The 18,906-nt window shown below is 39.4% G+C and overlaps 2 protein-coding genes across 2 annotated transcripts; both read left to right on the top strand.

Annotated features, from left to right (window-relative positions):
• Nucleotides 1-274: 274 nt before the first annotated feature.
• Nucleotides 275-1,336, top strand: LOC141321944 (uncharacterized; the record flags this gene model as incomplete). The annotated part of the gene is made up of 1 exon (XM_073833401.1): nucleotides 275-1,336. A coding segment is annotated over one exon (1,062 nt), but the record flags the coding sequence as incomplete, so codon positions are not given.
• A 14,774-nt stretch (nucleotides 1,337-16,110) lies between these two features.
• On the top strand, nucleotides 16,111-18,456 carry LOC141340398 (uncharacterized). The gene is made up of 2 exons (XM_073845354.1): nucleotides 16,111-16,319; nucleotides 16,613-18,456. Exons 1-2 carry the CDS (start codon nucleotides 16,151-16,153, stop codon nucleotides 17,335-17,337), a joined length of 894 nt encoding a protein of 297 aa, XP_073701455.1. The 5' UTR covers nucleotides 16,111-16,150; the 3' UTR covers nucleotides 17,338-18,456.
• Nucleotides 18,457-18,906: the final 450 nt, after the last annotated feature.

Raw genomic sequence — 18,906 nt, 5'->3', positions numbered from 1 at the left:
CGTATGCGAAATAAAGTCTGGCGACAGTTTACTGAATGTTAGTCGTTGAGAAGAGACTTAGTCAACTGAAATTTTATTATTTGGTCAGTCACAGAAAAAATGGTCTATGTCAATATTGACATAGAATATCTTTGTTTTCTGTTTTGTTCTGTGTCCTCCATGTGCCTTTTTTATACTGGAATTCTGCATAAATTTCATATACTTTGTTTAACTCATTTAACTGTAATTTGATGTGTTTTGTGATTCCTGTCTTTAACTATTTGTCTTTTTCACCTTAGATCTGATGGCACTGAAAGAGGAGAGTCAAGTACTGAATGAAATGGAAGAGATAGATCATGATTTCATAAATGGAGAAAAGTCTTTTAGTTGTTCACAGACTGAAACGACTTTCTCAAGAAAAATGACTCGAAAGACAGGAAGAAGTTATTTCACCTGTCAACAGTGTGGAAAGCATTTTAGTCTTAGAGCCAGTCTTAAAAGACATGTTAGAATTCACACTGGAGAGAATCCCTACACATGCCCTGAGTGTGGACTGAGTTTCCATCAAAAACAACACTTTGAAGACCATATGAGAATTCACACTAAGCAACTCTACACATGCCCTCAGTGCGGAAAGAGGTTTAATTATAAAGTACGCTTTGAAGAACACTTAAGAGTTCACACTGGAGAGAAGCCTTTTACCTGCCAGCAATGTGGAAGAAGTTTCAACCAAAAAGGAAACCTTAACAGCCACATGAGAGTTCACTCTGGAGAGAAGCCTTATACCTGCCAACAGTGTGGAAGAAGTTTTAACCGGAAAGAAAACCTCCATTGCCACATGACAGTTCACACTGGAGAGAGCCTTTTCACCTGCCAACAGTGTGGAGTAAGTTTCACTCTAAAAGAAAGCTTTATCAGACACATGAGAATTCACAATGGAGATCACCCTTTCAAATGTGATCAGTGTGGAATGAGTTTTGATCAACATGAAAACCTTAAAGTCCACATGAGAACTCATAGAGAGAAACCCTACACATGCTCTGAGTGTGGAAAGAGTTTCCATCGAAAACAACACTTTGAAGACCACATGAGAATTCACTCTGGAGAGCAGCCCTACACATGTCCTCAGTGTGGAAAGAGGTTTAATCATAAACGACACTTTGAAGTCCACAAAAGAATTCACACTGGAGAGAAGCCTTTCACCTGCCAGCAATGTGGAAGAAGTTTCAACCAAAAAGGAATCCTTAACAGACACATGAACCGTCACACTGGAGAGAAGCCATTTATATGTGGTCACTGCGGAAAGAGCTTCAGAAATAAAGCAGCACTTCAATACCACATGAGGTTTCACACATGAGAAAACTGTATTTTTATGTTATCAGTGTAAAAGGTGTAATTGTGTTAAAGTGCCCCTATTATGCCATTTTAAAGGTAGTTAATATTGTTGTATTAGTCTCTTAAAACAGGTTTACATGTATGCAAGTTCAAAAAACACTTTAGTTTTCTCCAAAAAATAGATTTAATTTTACCCGGTTTCTAAATGATTCGTAAACGACTCGTGTGAAGCAGTTCGAAGAATCAGTCTCTCTAAACCCCTCCTTTCAGTGAGCCCTCACTGCTGTGATTGATCAGATGGCGCAGTCCTTTTAGATTGGTCTACCGTTACAGCGCAAAAACGAAACGCCCATTGGCATAACTGAATGACAGCTGCGGAGACCTGTTAATGCATAGAAAAGATAGCCTCGATTTTACCCTATCAATTCGAGCCGGAGTCTGACGATGAAACGGTTGAAGTGGCACATCGACAAGAAACTGTTTTGCAAGCACGACTGGAGCAGGACGTTTCTCAGTGGGTGTCATATGTTACCTGTTAAAAGTGCTTGCAATTTGCTTTTGTAAGCGAACCGGGCACACCTCTACGTTGTGAACTTCAACACTGTACAATGCATAACACTGCGTTAAGCCATCGTTTATCATTATCATTATCATTACTTAAACTAATAAGGCAGACAGACAGTCAAGCTGCATCAATCACAATTTTTAGACTACATTTCACTCACAGCTGAACTACAGAAACGCAAGTTAGCCGGTTACCAAGACATGTGCGGGTTGTTACACACCATAACGTACACAAAGACGTATTTTGAACGATCGCTAGAAAATACAATCATCAATTATTAATCATACTTACAGGTAGAAGTTCAGAGGAGCAAGCCGGTCCAAATAAACTGGGCACTAATCCATTTTTTAAAACCAAGCATTTGGTGAATCTCGCGTTGTAACGTTACTCCCCAAGATTGGAAAAGCAGTCATCAGTAAAATGACGCGAACACAAAACAAGATTGGAATTGTGCTGCTGAGGTGTTGAAAAAATTAATGTTAACCACTCATTCTTTTGTAGATTACTCTTTCGGAGGGGCATATAAAACAAAATTACTCTCACAGCGCAGGATACAGCGTCTTCTTGACATGATGTAATCCATGTGAAAATTGTACTGTTTGTGGGCGGGCAAGTTGTTCGCGACATAGAACGTGAGCGGACATTATGCAAATGTGTAGCTCGTGACGTGTGGCCGTAACAGAAAAAGATTTGAATTGCTGACGACTCGTTTAGGCGAATGTGAGCCGACTCTTTTTTTTGATAGACAAAAACTTCATTTGTCGTGCACTGTCGGCGTCACAATTTTGCAGATAGTTTATGTTCACATGCAGCTACATGACACTACATGAAATATCATATTTGAAAAGGCATAATAGGGGCACTTTAACATAAACAACATATGCCAAGAGTTTGTGGGGCCCAGTGATACCAGGAAAAACACATTTGGTACTTTTGTTTAGTGTCCATTCATTAATGTAAGTTTGCTTTAAATTGCTTTTTTTTTTTTTTTTACATAGAGCAGTTACTGTAAATTGATTATTTAATAATTGATTTGTTACAAAACATTACTTATTTTATATATCATTTTCACAATAACATTCATGTTAGAATTTTATTGTATGTTGATGGCTTGACTATAAACAGCATAACAAACAATGCAATAAATAGTTTTGAAGAAAAGTCTGCTTTGTCATTGAACCTGAGAAAAACTGAAAATAACCATAATGGTGCAGTCTCCATGCTACAATAAAAATGATAGAAGCAAAGTTTTTCACTGTCGGGACATATCTTTATAAGTACAAATTGACTGTATTATTTGTGTCCCCTTCAAAAATTGCTCATGAGAAAGTTTATATTTATTGTATAAAATAAATATACAATAAATTTTACTGTTAAATGAAATTTACACCCATGGCAATAACATTAAGCATCTGTACATGGTGGTATAATTTGTACGTAATAATAATAATTATGATGATTATTCTACTACTTGGCTCTGCAGTGAAATTAAGGTGGTGATAATATATGAGGCCTTGAGACGAAGAACCATACAAGTCCATATTTTTAAATTTTGAGTAATAAGATTTTTTTCATTTGGATTGTGAACATTATATTATATATTTTTATTTTACTTGAAAATAGACAACAAAAGCTTCTCAATTCTAAGGAGATAACATTTTTCAGTGTCAGTATTAAAAATCAAAAGTTATTGTGATTTATATTTCTGAAATGTGGAAGAACGGTATATGTCCAGTTAGTGTGGAATAACAGTATAACTCCAGTTCATTATATCACTTTAAACCACTAAAGATCTGATTCCTTTATCTTAGTTTTAATACAGTAACAGAAACTTCAGGTTAATATTAAGCATTTATTTCAAGCTTATTGTTATTATTATTTAAAAACAGAAAATACAGTATGAACAATGTACAATACATAGACCCTCTTACAGTACAGACAATAACAATGAATTATTAACAAAAAACAATATATAAATAAATAAATAAATACAATGCAGACATACATCATAGCTAAATGTTATACAATGTATGTTTAGATAGCTCCAATAGTGCACCTTGTCATTTTTTTAGAAAAGCTGGCGCAGCGCACCTGTGTATATACAACTTCAAACTGTTCTCGCGCTCCGCCATCTCACAATATAAATAAATATATAAACAAATAAACTCTGCTTGCCGTACTTTACACAGGACTGGCGGGAAATATGAATGAATACAGCTTTATTATATATGGTATGTGGTTTATTTTGATAGGTTAACTGTTTATGCGGTGTTTAGCGCTCCTCAGCACGTTCAGAGAGAGAGAGAGATCACATCACATATACGGTTCTTCCACTCACATCTTTCAGTGGATTTTTCCCTGGTTTTTGTTCTCCTCTTCGAGTCAAATATGGTTTTCCAGTATCCCTCAAAGCCTTCCTTACTCTGTCCTTCCATTTGGTCATGTCGGCTCTCTTTTTTTTTGCCGAGGTTTGCCTTTTAATGTCCAAAGCGGACATGACAGCAAGCGGCATCTCCATTCTTCTTTGTGGACATAGACGGTTTTTCCGCGTGATGCTATTTTAACGTTTAAAATGCGGGCTCTTGGTCGCGCGAAAATATCCCCAAACTGTTTCTGTATACAAAGTTCACACATACAATTAATGCCACGTGGTTATCTCATTTTTTGTTTTTTTGGACTTATACGGTTGTTCGTCGCACACACTCATATGTGAAGTACTGGATATGTCTAATGACTCTGTCTCTTTCACTTTTTCAGGATGGACTATTGTCACAGGTCGGGGCGGGCCAATCCAGCTGCACCCACCCCTAAGACCCGTTACCACCCTTGGGGAGTCGGACAGAGGTCAGGCAAGGACGACAGACAGCAAGGCTTCAAATAAACAGTATTTATTAAGTATAAAAATAAATAAAAAGTTTAAAATAATGGGTCTTCTGGGCAAGGTCGTTCCGTCCTACGGACTCACGACTGAACAGAGGCTGCTGCAGGACAGTTCTATTTCGGGTACGTACTCCTCTTCGTCAGCAGGTGACCAACAGAGAACTCACGGCTGGAGGGCTTCACCGCAGAGCAGTCGGTGAGTCTTCGGATACAAGATCCTCTCGAGGGGCTGGCAGACACAAGGCTTTCGGCAGAAGAAGTTCACTATAAAGCAGACAGGTGAGTATACAGGCACGTAATCCTCTTCTTCAGCAGGTGACAGACAGAGAACTTACGGCTGGGGGATTTTACTGCAAAGCAGCCGGTGAGTATACGGGCACGTATTCCTCTTCTCCAGGTGACAGGCAGAGACTTGTGGCTGAAGGGCTTCAGGCTGGAGAGCTTCGCTGCAAAGCAGCCGGGTAAATATACAGACACGTAATCCTCTTCTTCAACACTGACAGACAGAGAACTTACGGCTGGAGGAACTTACTGCAAAGCAGTCGGTGAGTATTCAGGTACAAAATCCTCTCGAGGGGCTGCCGACACAAGGCTTACTGCGGGAGTTTACTGCAAAGCAGACAGGTGAGTATACAGGCACGTAGTCCTCTTCTTCTACACAGACAGACAGAGAACTTACGGCTGGGGGATTTTACTGCAAAGCAGTCAGGGAGTCTTCCGGTATGCAATCCTCCTGAAGGGCTGTCAAATAAAACATTCCAATATCTGTGGAGTACAACAATGTTAGCCTCTTCTTACATCTTAGAACGTGATAGAAAACTCAGGTAAGTATGGACATCCGGCAGGTTTAAGTTCACACTTCACACATCAAGACAGTGCATCACATCACTTCATCCCAGCAATTCAACACTCAGTGGAAAATACATATAGATGGCCGTTGCCCATTCTCAGACCTGGCACTCACGTTGAGGAATCCCATAGACAGGAAGAGAAGATGGAGATTGATTGATCTTCTCACAGTCTCTCACAAACAATCTTACTGTACAGCGGCTTCCTTCCTCCAGTTGCATTAATGTGCTCCTCCTCCCACACTCATAGTCCCGCACCCGTCTCCCAGCCCCACTTCCTCTCCTCCTTCTATCCCCTCATGCTGCCTCCGGGATCCACAGTCTCCCCCGGAAAAAGAAGAACGCCCTCCAGAAAAAAAAGGAAATCCCTTCTCTCCTCCTTGGTCTGTACTCTCTCCTCTTATCCTCCCTTGTTGGCAACATGTCCCAATCACAGGGCTTCAACTCCCTCATCCACAGCTGCCGACGATTTCAGCTAATCATCCCATTCGCGGGGATTTTGCGCTAACCCGGAACTAGCCCGGTGTTCCGTTTTTATGGGTCCGACGGGAGGCAATCGCGGCGAACATTAGTTCCGCCTAACAAACTAAAATAAAAAAATTAAATATTTCGTCACCTCGTGACACTATGAAGAAAATTAAGTTCTAGATGGCCTGCTTGATGTTGAGCTTGAGATTTTAAAAACTCTGCATAAAGGCTAGCTGAAAATATGGATAAAAAATATGGCGAGCCATTGCAGTTAACCACATTAAGGCTAATGTCCTACAGGTAGTGCAACAGATTGATGTGTTAACGGAAGTCAAAGGGAAATATGCTGATGTGTCAAAGTCAGTATTCATTGCTTCCTCTCTGCGAGATGCGTTGAGGTGTTGAATGTGCAAAAACATTCCCAATTCTGTGCTTATCACTGCATGCTGTGGGCAAGTGGCAGAGTGTGGCCCTTGTATCCATTTCTATCTAGAAGATAAAGACAGCTGCCTTTTTATGCAAAACTAATATGTTTGCAGGCAAACTGGTGTTTTTAAGAAGCTTTAGTGAGGTACTGGCACAGGGTGTCTACAGGTTTGACCAAGTTAAATTTAAGACATTTTAAGACTTTTTAATACCATTTTCAAACAAAATTTAAGACCAAATTGAAAGTCCCGCAAAAGTCTAGCACAAAACTATGAAGATATTTTTAATTATTATTTTATTTAACTGATTATTCTTGGGAATATTCAACAGAAAACACTATTCCAGAAGAAGAAATTATTTTCTATTCCATGACAAAGTCAAGGCTCTCACACACTTTGAAGCCAATGTAACAGTGTAACAAACACGGATTTTGAGTCATGGATCGGATCATTTTTCGGATCAGCAAAAAAAAAAAAAAAGTTTGTTTTTTCCTAATTACTGAATGCTTACTTTAGGTAGGCTACTTCTCATCCACAGCAAAAACTACTATCTGAACTAAAGTTCAGTAACAAAACAAGAACAATTACACAAATGACAAGTGTAAATGAATACAACATAAAGTTAGTAATAAAATCAATAACACTAGTATTCAGGAGGGGAAATTTAATAATTAATTGTAAAATAACTAGTGTTTCTCACTGCAGGTATTTATAGGACGCTGTCTCTTTAAGGCCAAATGCCCAAACCGAATACTGGCACGCATCTCTTTCTCAGCTGTTTCGGTTCACTGAAGACATAAACGACTGTTAAACGGGTATCAAGACATGACTTGGTATGTACGTTTCCGTTCAAATAGCAGTTAAAGAGGAATCAATCTGTGTGAATCGCGCCGCGCGCCTCTCTCTCCTCTCTCTCTCTCTGCGCGTGCTCGCGCCAGTTGTGTGCGGCAACGTAAAAACATGTGCTAATTATAAACTTTTACTCTATGATGGTTAAATTTAACAGCTAATCTGCGATTCAAATGCGTGTAGTTGGGCGGAAACCCGCTAAATCTGGCAACACTGAGGCGTTGTCAAGCAAGCGCGTGTCTAGCAACAGAACAGATTTAGAACCTGCGCAGGAGATTCTCCTCAAAACGATAAACTTTTCCTTTTCAAAGTGTAAAAAAATTAAGACCCTTGGATTTAGATTTAAGACAAATTAAGACATTTAAAGGCCTTATTTTAGGACAACGGAATTTAAGACTTTTTAAGACTTTTTAAGGATCCGCGGCCACCCTGCTGGCAAAACTGACAAATGAAGCGACTTAAATGAGGTCTGGCTGACAGTGTTTGGCTCAAAAGTAAGAAATATTGTTTTACTTGACATTTTTACATGTATTTTAACACTTTCACGAGTTCGCCCTTACATCTAATCTGCTTGAGCGAGTAATAAGCATATTTTGGCGTGCTGTCCGGGGGAAGGGTTCCGGGCCGGAATACAGGCCGGACCCAGAGAACTCCCCCTGCTAGTGTAGGATAGAAACAGATTAGAAGTGGGGAGTAGGGGTGGTGGAGGGATGCCAAGAAACTTTCGCTGGATGGAGGGAAGACGGCTGGTAATATATAGAGGATACGCTGATTGAATGATTGGTTAAACGAGTTGCACCTGTGCCGAATGGGTTGATTATCTGATCGTGCTCCTCCTGAACCTTGTTTAATCAAACATCATTTCACGAGTTCGCCCTTACATCTAATCTGCTTGAGCGAGTAATAAGCATATTTTGGCGTGCTGTCCGGGGGAAGGGTTCCGGGCCGGAATACAGGCCGGACCCAGAGAACTCCCCAAAGAAGCTTTTATGCATAGGACAGCTGCCACGAAGCAAGAAATTTTTAGGTACCCCCCCAAAATATGCGTATAACTAAATTTATATATATATATTTATTTATTTATTTTATTTTATTTATTTATTTATTTTTTTCGATTCGATGTGTCGGATGTGGCCCCCCCCAGCTGTGACCGAAGGGAGCCGTGACTCTGCTGCACCGGGAGGGAGAGCCCACCTGACGTCGAGTACCCAGCGTAACTCAAGCGACGGATAGAGGGCTCACGCTGCAACCGAAGGGAGTCACGACTCTGCTGCACCGTAAGGGAGGGGGCCTAGTCCGACCCTGAAATGGGCAAATTATGAGGCGATTGGTGGAGGGACCCCCACTGCTTCCGAAGGGAGCTGCGGCTCTGCTGCACCGGAAGGGAGGGTCTCCCTTGCGAGGTGCCTCGGCTGGAGGGCTCCCACTGCGACCGAAGGGGGCCGTGACTCTGCTGCACCGGTGGGGAGAGCCCGGCCGCTGTAGAGTACGCAGCGTAACTCGGATGGCGGACGGAGGGCTCATGCCGCGACCGAAGGGAGCCACGGCCCTGCTGCACCCGAAGGCGGAACCCAGTCCGATACTAAATAGGTAATATTTTCAGGCGATTGATGGAGGGACCCTCGCTGCTTCCGAAGGGAGCTGCGGCTCTGCTGCACCGGAAGGGAGAGTCCCCCTTGCGAGGCGTTTTTTTTTTTAATATTTATATTTATTTTTTTACGAGTACGAGCCTCTGACCCGCAGCCACTGCAACCGAAGGGAGCCACGACTCTGCTGCACCGGCAGGGAGAGCCCATCCGCCGTCGAGTGGGCAGCGTAACCCGAATGACAGACGGAGGGCTCACGCCGTGACCGAAGGGAGCCGCGGCCCTGCTGCACCGGAAGGGGGAGCCCCGTCCGATGCTGGATAGGCAATAAAATAGGCGATTGATGGAGGGACTCTCACTTCTTCCGAAGGGAGCTGCGGCTCTGCTGCACCGGAAGGGAGAGTCCCCCTTGCGAGGCGACGAGCGTCGGATGGAGGGTTCCCACTGCGACCGAAGGGAGCCACGACTCTGCTGCACCGGGAGGGTGAGCCCATCCACTGAAGAGTACGCAGCGTAACTCGAATGACAGACGGAGGGCTCACACTGCGACCGAAGGGAGCCGCGGCTCTGCTGCACCGGAAGGGGGAGCCCCGTCCGATGCTAAATAAGAAATTAAATTTGACGGCTGGTGGATTTTCTGTGACAATATGATTAAATTTAACATACAACGGGGTGGTTAGAGTCGACGACAAATTGAGGATACAGTGCAGATTAAGCTAGTGTCCCCAAATTGAAAGTAATAAAAGGGGTGTGATAAGGCTAAATTAGAGAAAGGAGGTTAAATGTCAATGTAGTATCCTTTCTTTCTTGGTTTGTCTTTGTTTAATCAAATAAGCGATAATTTCGTTATCCAGAATGGGTAAATCTGATGCCGTTGAATTTAGATGTTATTGCGGTTTCTGAAAATCTCCAAGCCAAAGAAATTGCTTGGAGGATAAAGTCGAGTGACGTGTCAAGGAGCGGTTTCAAGGTTTCATGAGTTATGGGAATATGAGTTGCAAATAGTGAGGTACTGGGGTTGGCGATTGGCCCGCCTCCAGATTCAGTGCTCTGAATTTTTTTTTTTTTTTTTATCTGGAACTTGATGATATTAGGCCCAGGGGGTGGTACCAGAGTGACAGCATTCAGTGGAGTAAGTAGTGGGACTGCTGTGAATAAAGTGTACCAAGGTTTAGATTGAAAAGAAGGATGAGAATGAAGATAGGGCGGTGCCGTAACAGTTTGCGGAGGCAGCCTCGCGCATGGATTAGCCCCTGGTTACTGATAGGGAAAAGGAGTAGCAGGAGGGTAAGAGTAAGAGGTCTTGAGCGGCCAGCTGAGGCAGCCTCACTCTAGCGTCTGCTGCTGGAGATCGAAGGAAAGGCATGGGAAAGATAGGAGGAAAGCCATGATAGCGTGCAGTGTGAGGAGTGGCCGAGTCTGGGGCGCGGCCTAGGCTTGCTGATGGCCTGCTGCATCCTGATGCTTAAGAGCCAGAACTTGACCTGGAGAAAGACAACATTGATTTTGAATGAAGTAGAAAGCTGTGAGGGAGAGGAGCATGGGCCGCAATTGTCAGGGAGGTAGCCTCATACTTAAATAGGGCTAGTGTCTGCTATGGGAGCTGGATGCCACTGAAAAGAAAGAGGTTATTAGTAACAGGAGGAAAAAGCCTGAGATGTGTGGGCCTAAGTTGTAAACAGAGACAGCCTCATGCCTCCTTCAACGGGAAGAAAGTACGGTTTGTGACATCTTGAAGAGCCTGTGTAGCCTGCACAGCAAGTGAAGGCGGCCTCGCACTAGCGTCTGCTATGGGAGCTGTAGGCCACTGAAAAGGAAAAGGATTAGAAGTAACGGGAGGAAAAGGCTGAGATGTTAAGGCTTGTTGCAAGCGGAAGCAACTTCGCTTTTGTTTCGGCTGCTGTAGCTGTAGGTCACTGAAGCTTGAGATATGCGGAAGAAAATGCTGGAGAGTCCTGCAGCCTGCACAGCTTGCACAGCTGGCGGAGGCAGCCTTATGCTTATTTTAACGGTTTTAACTTTGGGTCACGGGAATGGGGAGTGGTGCTATGATACATAGCAATGTTTTACTTCTACGAAGAGCAAACATTTCTTCTAAAACTTTGTCGGCTTTGGGTCATCATAGATACTCATAGATGTCTATTAATTCTGAACATGGGTGCTTATAATCAAGTACATTTATTTATTTATCATTCTGTCTATTTGTGCTGGCTGTGCATTATGACTTTATTTATTTATTTATTTATTGTTAAATATTGTGTTTTGTACGAGCTCTCCCTCGCATTATTAACGTGACAGTGAGAATGTACGTTGAATAATGCGCCCATCAGGAATAAACATGACAAAATCATAATCAAATTTGTTAAGCTTATTTCTTAAATTTATGCATCGACAGGAGAAGTATAATTTATTCTTTGAAAAATGTGCATTTGGATATAAATGCTGTAATAATTTAACGGAGTAAATTGAGAAAACACACGAGTTTGAAAACAGAAACCAGCTGGCACTATTGAGCATATCATTTTGTCAGCGGTCAGCAGCCTGAATGACCATATATATTACAAACAAGTAAAATGTGTCTTTGTTGATTATAACAACACCTTGAAAAACAGAAAAGGTAAGAAGCATTATTTTAAACGAGGGCATACGACAGGAGCAGACCTGTAGCAGAACAAACTTTACCCTGAGATTGTGTGTTTGTGAAAAAGTCTAAATACCGGCAGGTTGCTAGTTGAACTCAACGAAAACATTAATGGTTGCCTTATGATGCGCCTTAGTTGTTAGTTTGTCACTTCAAAATTGTTAATTTAAGAACACAGTTGAACGTATTTTCTATAATCTTTATTTTATTTATCTCGGAGTACAATGTGTAATTTAAAAAACCCAGCTACAATGCCACTGAAACATCACACAGAAAAGTTTAGTAATTTCATTTGTGTTCTGGTTACGAAATGACATGAACATAAATTATGCATCACATTGTTTATCGGCTTTTAGCAATAACTGACCTGCCTTTAGCGACTTACCCAGTGGTGTAGTAATGCCTGGAGAAGTGGCCATACGCTTCATTTATGAATTTCGTTTTTATCTTTTTTATTTGAACGCATTACTGGCTCCTTGGACTAAAATGTTTACAGAGGTTCGCTGGTTTAAGAAACTTTTGATCGTAAAAAATCGTATTAGTTTTCTTTGTTAGGTGTTGTTTTCGTAGTGATTCAAATGACAGGGAGCGGGCGTATTAGGCGCAATCATCAAATACATTTCGCAAGCCGGTGCCAAGGTCCTGACTGCATTATCACTGTCTTTAGCGAATATTTACATTTATTCACATATGACTGGATGTGGTAGACTGTCATGATTTTGGCTAATGCGGGACACTAACGTTACTGAATAATGCACATCAAAAGGGGTTTTAAATAGTGGGTATACGCCGTATACCGGCCACTAAACTTACCTAAAAATAATTAACAACACGGCCCGTCTCTCGCTAGCGACTGCTACGAGAGCTGGTGGTCTGACTACGTGAAGCGCTGCGGCCGGAAAAGGCAGCGGTGAATAGTTGAACCAAAGCGGGAAGCGAGTCGGGTTTGCTGCGGTGAGAAGTAGGGCGCGACCCAGGCTTGTCTGAGGCTTGTCGCTGCGAACCGACGCTCAAAACCGGGTCTCGTGCGGTACTAGTGGTGTCGAGTGAGGCGAAGTGAATCTGAGGCCGGCAGATTGCAACGGATGATCAAAAAAAACAAAACCGGTACAGGTTTAGTCTTTGACTGTGATATTTTGACCAACGCCAAACCGAATGCCAAGAAACTTTCGCTGGATGGAAGGAAGACGGCTGGTAATATATAGAGGATACGCTGATTGAATGATTGGTTAAACGAGTTGCACCTGTGCTGAATGGGTTGATTATCTGATCGTGCTCCTCCTGAACCTTGTTTAATCAAACATCATTTGTTGTATTTTGTTAGAAGGGCAAAGTGTTTAGTGGTTTATATGACATCTGGGGCCCGTTTCAGAAAGGAGGTTAAGTAAAAACTCAGAGTATGTTAACCCTGAAATTAGAGAAACTCTGGGTTTTCCGTTCCAAAATGGCAGGTTTGTCAAACTTGAGAAAGCAGGGTAAGTTAAGCCTGTTTCTGAAAGAGAGTTAAGTTTTACTCAGAGTCAGTTACCGTGGTGACTTACTCTGTGAACTTAACCTGGTCAAGGTTCAAGATTTATTCTCTAAACTCTCCTCCCCCTTTTCAAAGTCTTAGTCTTAGCCTTAGTCATTCATTGCCTACATTTCAGTCACACAAAGAACAAAGTTACGAGAATGGCTTGTCCTCTTTTGGAGGATCCCAGAAATGAGGAGGCTGTATTAATATTTAAGGACTTTAAGACCCACAGTGGATATATATATATTTTTTTTTTGTCTTTTCCACATAAATTGTTTTTTGAGTGTTAACGTTTTTCGTTGCAATCAATTACATATATCAATTATTTATATGATTAAATCAGCCACCACCACAAAAAAAAAAAAAAAAAAGAAAGAAACAAACAAACAAGTCACAACAATTTATTTGGTCTTCTTTATTTCCTACAAATTAAAAAGCAACTGTTCAATTTCTATATTCTTTCAAAACGTTTATATAATGCACTAATCACAATACCTTACCTGTAGCTTGTGTTTCAGGATCTTGATTTTTTTCATATCTGACTTTAGGATCTGTCGATCCAAGTACATCATTTCTTTATTGTTTTTTTTTTTTTTTCAATTTGTTTAAGCAGATGCAGTCTATATAACTCCTTTACTGGTAACTGAAAATACAGTAGTTTAGGGTTACATTATGTTGTACATGACTTCCATTGAATGAAACTCTGGCATTTACTGTACATCACTGAACTGTGTTCATCAGTGAAGAAGTTAATGGACCCTCCTCCTCCTCCTCTTCCTGTTCTTCCACACTCTGGAGGGTGGTGATGGGGGAAGACAAGAATATACGTCTATACTTGGATATGCTTACATTCTATAGGTCTGGACACAAAAATGTAAAGATGTGATTGTAAAGATTGTTTGATGTCTACAGACATAACATTACCTCTATAGGCCTCTGTATCAGCAGAAATGGTGTCATCATCCCCTACATCCTGAGAAGATGAGCATTTGGTTGAGCACACTTTATAATATTACTTAGCCTACTCAATACACCAGAAAGTAGGACACTTACAACTGCCTGCGATTTTGTTAAGACAGGAGGCTCCAAAAGGCAGATATTGCCATCAGAATCTATTGAGACCAATGCAAAAAACTAAGTAAATAAGTAAATTGTATACGTGTGTGTGTGTGCGTGCGTGTGTGTGTGTGTGTGTGTGTGTGTGTGTGTGTGTGTGTGTGTGTGTGTGTGTGTGTGTGTGTGTGTGTGTGTGTGTGTGTGTGTGTTTACGCTGCTATGATCTTACCAAATATGTTAAACATAAATAGGATCATTAATCAATTCCAGTTTAAACGTTGAATTACTAGTCATTGGTAATATTTTTTCTCTCTCTTTCCTCCCCCTCTTTTCTATAAACATAAATATTAATTGTAATATCTTATATCTTATATCCACAAATACATTATAATTGTGGTATAAGTGTGTTAATACTGTAATTCATTACATAACATTAACTAATGTAGAATACATTACAACAGTTATTGTAAATGTACGTAGTACCTATATAGAGAATGTGTTTACAGTGTAGTTTGTAATTATCTCTAAATAAAGGAAAGCGCTGGTGACACCTGCTGGTCAAACACAGGAATATGCCATTTAACAGCCTGAATTAGTGTGTGATAATGACAGGCATGTTTTCCGGCTTTAAAAGCATTTTTTATATATATAATCACTTACTAAATATGTTGTCCTTTCAGTCAAAGAGATACATTTAACCAAACTTAAACGTTTACAAAAAATATATAAATTATTCAATTAAAAATGATTAAATTATTAAATTCGCTACAGGCTTCAATATTACAAAAAGAAAAAAAAAGATCATTATTGTCAAATATTGGTAAAAGTATTGTAATAATGAAACAAACTAATGCATTAATCATGTTAAGTTCATTCTTGTATGCATGTGCAGTATAAACACTCATGAATTAATCACATTCTCAGAAGTCATAGTTATGTAAAGTAAACTGCAGCAAATATATTTTTGTGTTCTCATTTGCCACAACAGCAAAAGAAACACACACACACACACACACACACACACAAAAACATCCATGATAGTGTTTCAATCACTTTCCAAAAAAGGGGAAAAAGGTAAATAAATAAGGGTTTGATTAGTGAAAAGGGTGTATTGTGTCAGATTTACAGTCACTCCCTCAGCCTTTGTATAGAAACACTTATGCAGCAGCTTTAACTGGTTTTATGTTAGAATGGCAAGTTAAGAAAACACAAAGTAGTGTTTTAAATGTACATTAATTTAAAAAACGAAAATATAAATGTTTCTAAATTTACCATGCTAATAGCCTAACTGTGGAAATGCAGATAAAACACATCAGTGTGTAAACGGGACTTTTATTTTGGTGATGTGACGTCATCAAGCGGCGCCCCAGCCCTGCATTTGTTGTGATTCGACTGAAGAAAGGTTTGTGCTTTTTAAGTTTTTTAATCAATGCAAACTGTTGTCAATTTAAACGTTTTTACAAGCTACGCAAAAAAGAATCAATTAAATATAGCATTGTAATGCTGTTATTTTTGCGAGTAAAGTGCACCCTCATATTAACAGAAAATGCGTGACTCATTTTGATCCTTATTTGTGAATCAGTCCATCGTTCAAGTAGAAAGTGAGAGAAAATGCGAATCCGAATCAGTGGTGAAATGATTCAGTGATTCGAAGAGTTTGAATCGACTCATTCAGTGACAACAACTAGAACAAATGTATAATGATAACTTTCACAAACTGCAAATGTTTTCATGTAAATGTTATGTACAAATAATTGAATGCCAAAACTAAATAATAAATGCCTAATATTAACTTTGTGTGTAATAACTATTTTAGTATTAAGGTAATTTCCCTTACCAGTGCACTGACCGCTGTAGTGAGCACATAGAGATTTAGTTTGCATTTATTTTTGAGAATAATTTTCTTTCTGTTAATTATTATCATCTTAAACAGGACAAAAGTGTCCAAAGACACAGAAAAAAAAAACTGAATCAGCTGAGATCCACATGACACACTATTATAAAGATGGTGTTTATTAAAGAGGAGAGTGAAGACATGAAGATTGAAGAAATATTCATCAAACATGAAGATACTGAGGAACAAAGAAAGATAGATTTTATTAAAAAGGAGAGTGAAGACATAAAGATTGAAGAAGCATTTAGAGTCAAACAAGAAGATACTGAGGAACAAACAGGTTGGTTTCATTCTCAAAGCTGAACTCAATCATTTCATCCTTATTAAAATGTCCAGCTCTAAAAATAAATAAATGATATTTTTTGAAGAATGTCTTATCAGTGTTGTAATAAGTAGTTTTATTTATAGGATTGTACAATTGCTCTTTTTTATCATTATCACTTTGAATAATGGGAATATGTTTTGAGGTTACATTTAACTCAACCTTTAATACAGTTTAGTGTGTATAAGATCTCAATTTTTCTGAGAGAAATTAAAAATGGTGTTAATTTGGATTTGTCTTTTTTGCATTAGACCTGATGACACTGAAAGAGGAGAGTCAAGAACTCAATGAAAAGGAAGATGATCTCCAGCATAAGAAACATGATTTCATGGCTGAAGAAAAATCATATAGTTGCTCACATACTGAAACAAAACAACAAAAGACGGCAAAAATAAGTGTTTTTACCTGCCAACAGTGTGGAAAAACTTACAACAGAAAGGATAACCTTAGAGTCCACATGAGAATTCACACTGGAGAAAAGCCTTACAGCTGTCAACAGTGTGGAAAGAGTTTCATTCGAAAAGGAAACCTTAATTACCATATGAAAGTTCACACTGGAAAGAAACCCTTTGTCTGTCAACAGTGTGGAAAGAGATTTACTGAAAGAGGAAGCCTTAATGCCCACATGATCATTCACACTGGAGAAAAGCCTTACACCTGCAAACTATGTGGAATGAGCTTCAATCTAAAATCAAACCTTAAAAAACACATGAATATTCACAGTAGAGAAAAAATTTTCATGTGTTCTCAATGTCCACAGAGTTTTAAACTTAAACATGACCTTGATGTCCACCTAAAAACTCATTATGGAGAGAAACCCTTCACTTGTCAGCAATGTGGAAAGAGATTCACTCAAAAAAGAAGCCTTCAAACACACATGAAGATTCACACTGGAGAAAAGCCTTACACCTGCAAACTATCTGGAAAGAGCTTCAATCGAAAATCAAACCTTAAAAAACACAAACATTCACAGTGAAGAAAATCATTTCACGTGTTAATGTCTAAGGAGTTTTATACTTAAACATGACTTTGATGTCCACATGAAGATTCACACTGGAGAAAAGCCTGATCAGAGATTTGATGGACATTGAGTAGCTCTTTAACATGTACAATCACACAGAGTGATTAGACTACAGTTTGTCATGTAATTAACTTATTAAAAAAAAAAAAAAACCTGGTAAATTCAAATATGCTTTTGTGCTTTGGCTGAGCCAGAGTTGGACGTGTTCAGCGCTTTTGTGAAGGATTGAAAATGTGCTTCCACTTGCTATACTTATTTTTCTCTCTGGCCCAGATCTTGACTTATAATGAACTGGTTCCAGTAGGGTCATTAGGCTACGTTTACACTGGAGGCTAATGTGGCCGAAATATTTATTTATTTTTTTATTTTTTTATTTTTTTGCTCATGTAACTCCGATCTGTTTTTGTCATGACAGTCTGAACAACACAAACCGTATGGAATCTGATCTTTTCAGTTCAGATTTCTGCCACTGGATATTGTAAGTATTTTGTCTCAAAACTATAACTTCATCAATATAATCAAATTTATGGGTAATTTTTAATACCCTCTGAAGGATATACAAACTGCATGAAATCTGACCTTTTCAGTTAAGATATCTGCCACTTCCATATGTGGTAGTAAATCCATTACAGATGTTTTGCAATGTGACCGCAGTGTGAACAGTCACCTAAAAGATTTTACATACTGTACTACTCAATGTTATCAGTTGCAAAAGGTAGTCAGTGGAAATGTGATGTGTCAGAACTTACAAGTATTACAGTTACAACTCTATATACAAGCAAAACATGAGGGCTCGCATTGTGGAAGTTTCAAAACTCTGTCTTTTGTCACATCCTTGTCTTTTATTTTTCATATTACCTGTGCATAATTTAGCTGGCCTCCACAGCAGATTATTATTAAATGCATAATTGCTTAATTTATGTCCTTCGCTCTTACTCTGTATGATAGAGTGCTGCAGAAGTGTTGCCAAACCTGCAGAATTGGACTACTTTTTCCACTGTTGCCGCTGGTTGTTTTCCAACTTCATGGCTTGACCCAACCTCTCTAACGTGATATTTAACTCTAACGATCAGATAGATACAATTAGACCAAATATAGATTAGATAAAATCAATAAGACAGAAAAAATAGCTAAAACAGTAAATAGATGAGATAAATATATGTTTATTGTTTGCATTGCAACTAATCTTCATTATACACTTTCTGAGTAACATTCATGTCCACTGCTCACATTTAAGGCAAAGTGTGCAACTGTTAATTTGTGGAAATGACAAGTGTAATTATGATGGTTTCAGTGGAGCACTGCTTATTTGAACTACTTATGCATTCAGTCGGTCTGCCATTGTCTGACAGGAGTTTTCTCTTTGTTTTATTATAGCAGCTGTATTTCCCTGTTTCAAATATTATGAAATAATGAAATTTCTTCTCTTTACATTTCCATTAGAAGCGCTACCAGTTGGCGAAAAGTATGCCGCATGGGTTTTATCTATTTTTGCACTGATTCTGTGATCAGTCTTGTGGTCTG

The sequence above is a fragment of the Garra rufa genome, chromosome 1 (genome assembly GCF_049309525.1).
Source record: "Garra rufa chromosome 1, GarRuf1.0, whole genome shotgun sequence".
NCBI classification, from domain to species: Eukaryota; Metazoa; Chordata; class Actinopteri; order Cypriniformes; family Cyprinidae; genus Garra; species Garra rufa.
This window is presented reverse-complemented; position numbering and strand designations above follow the sequence as displayed.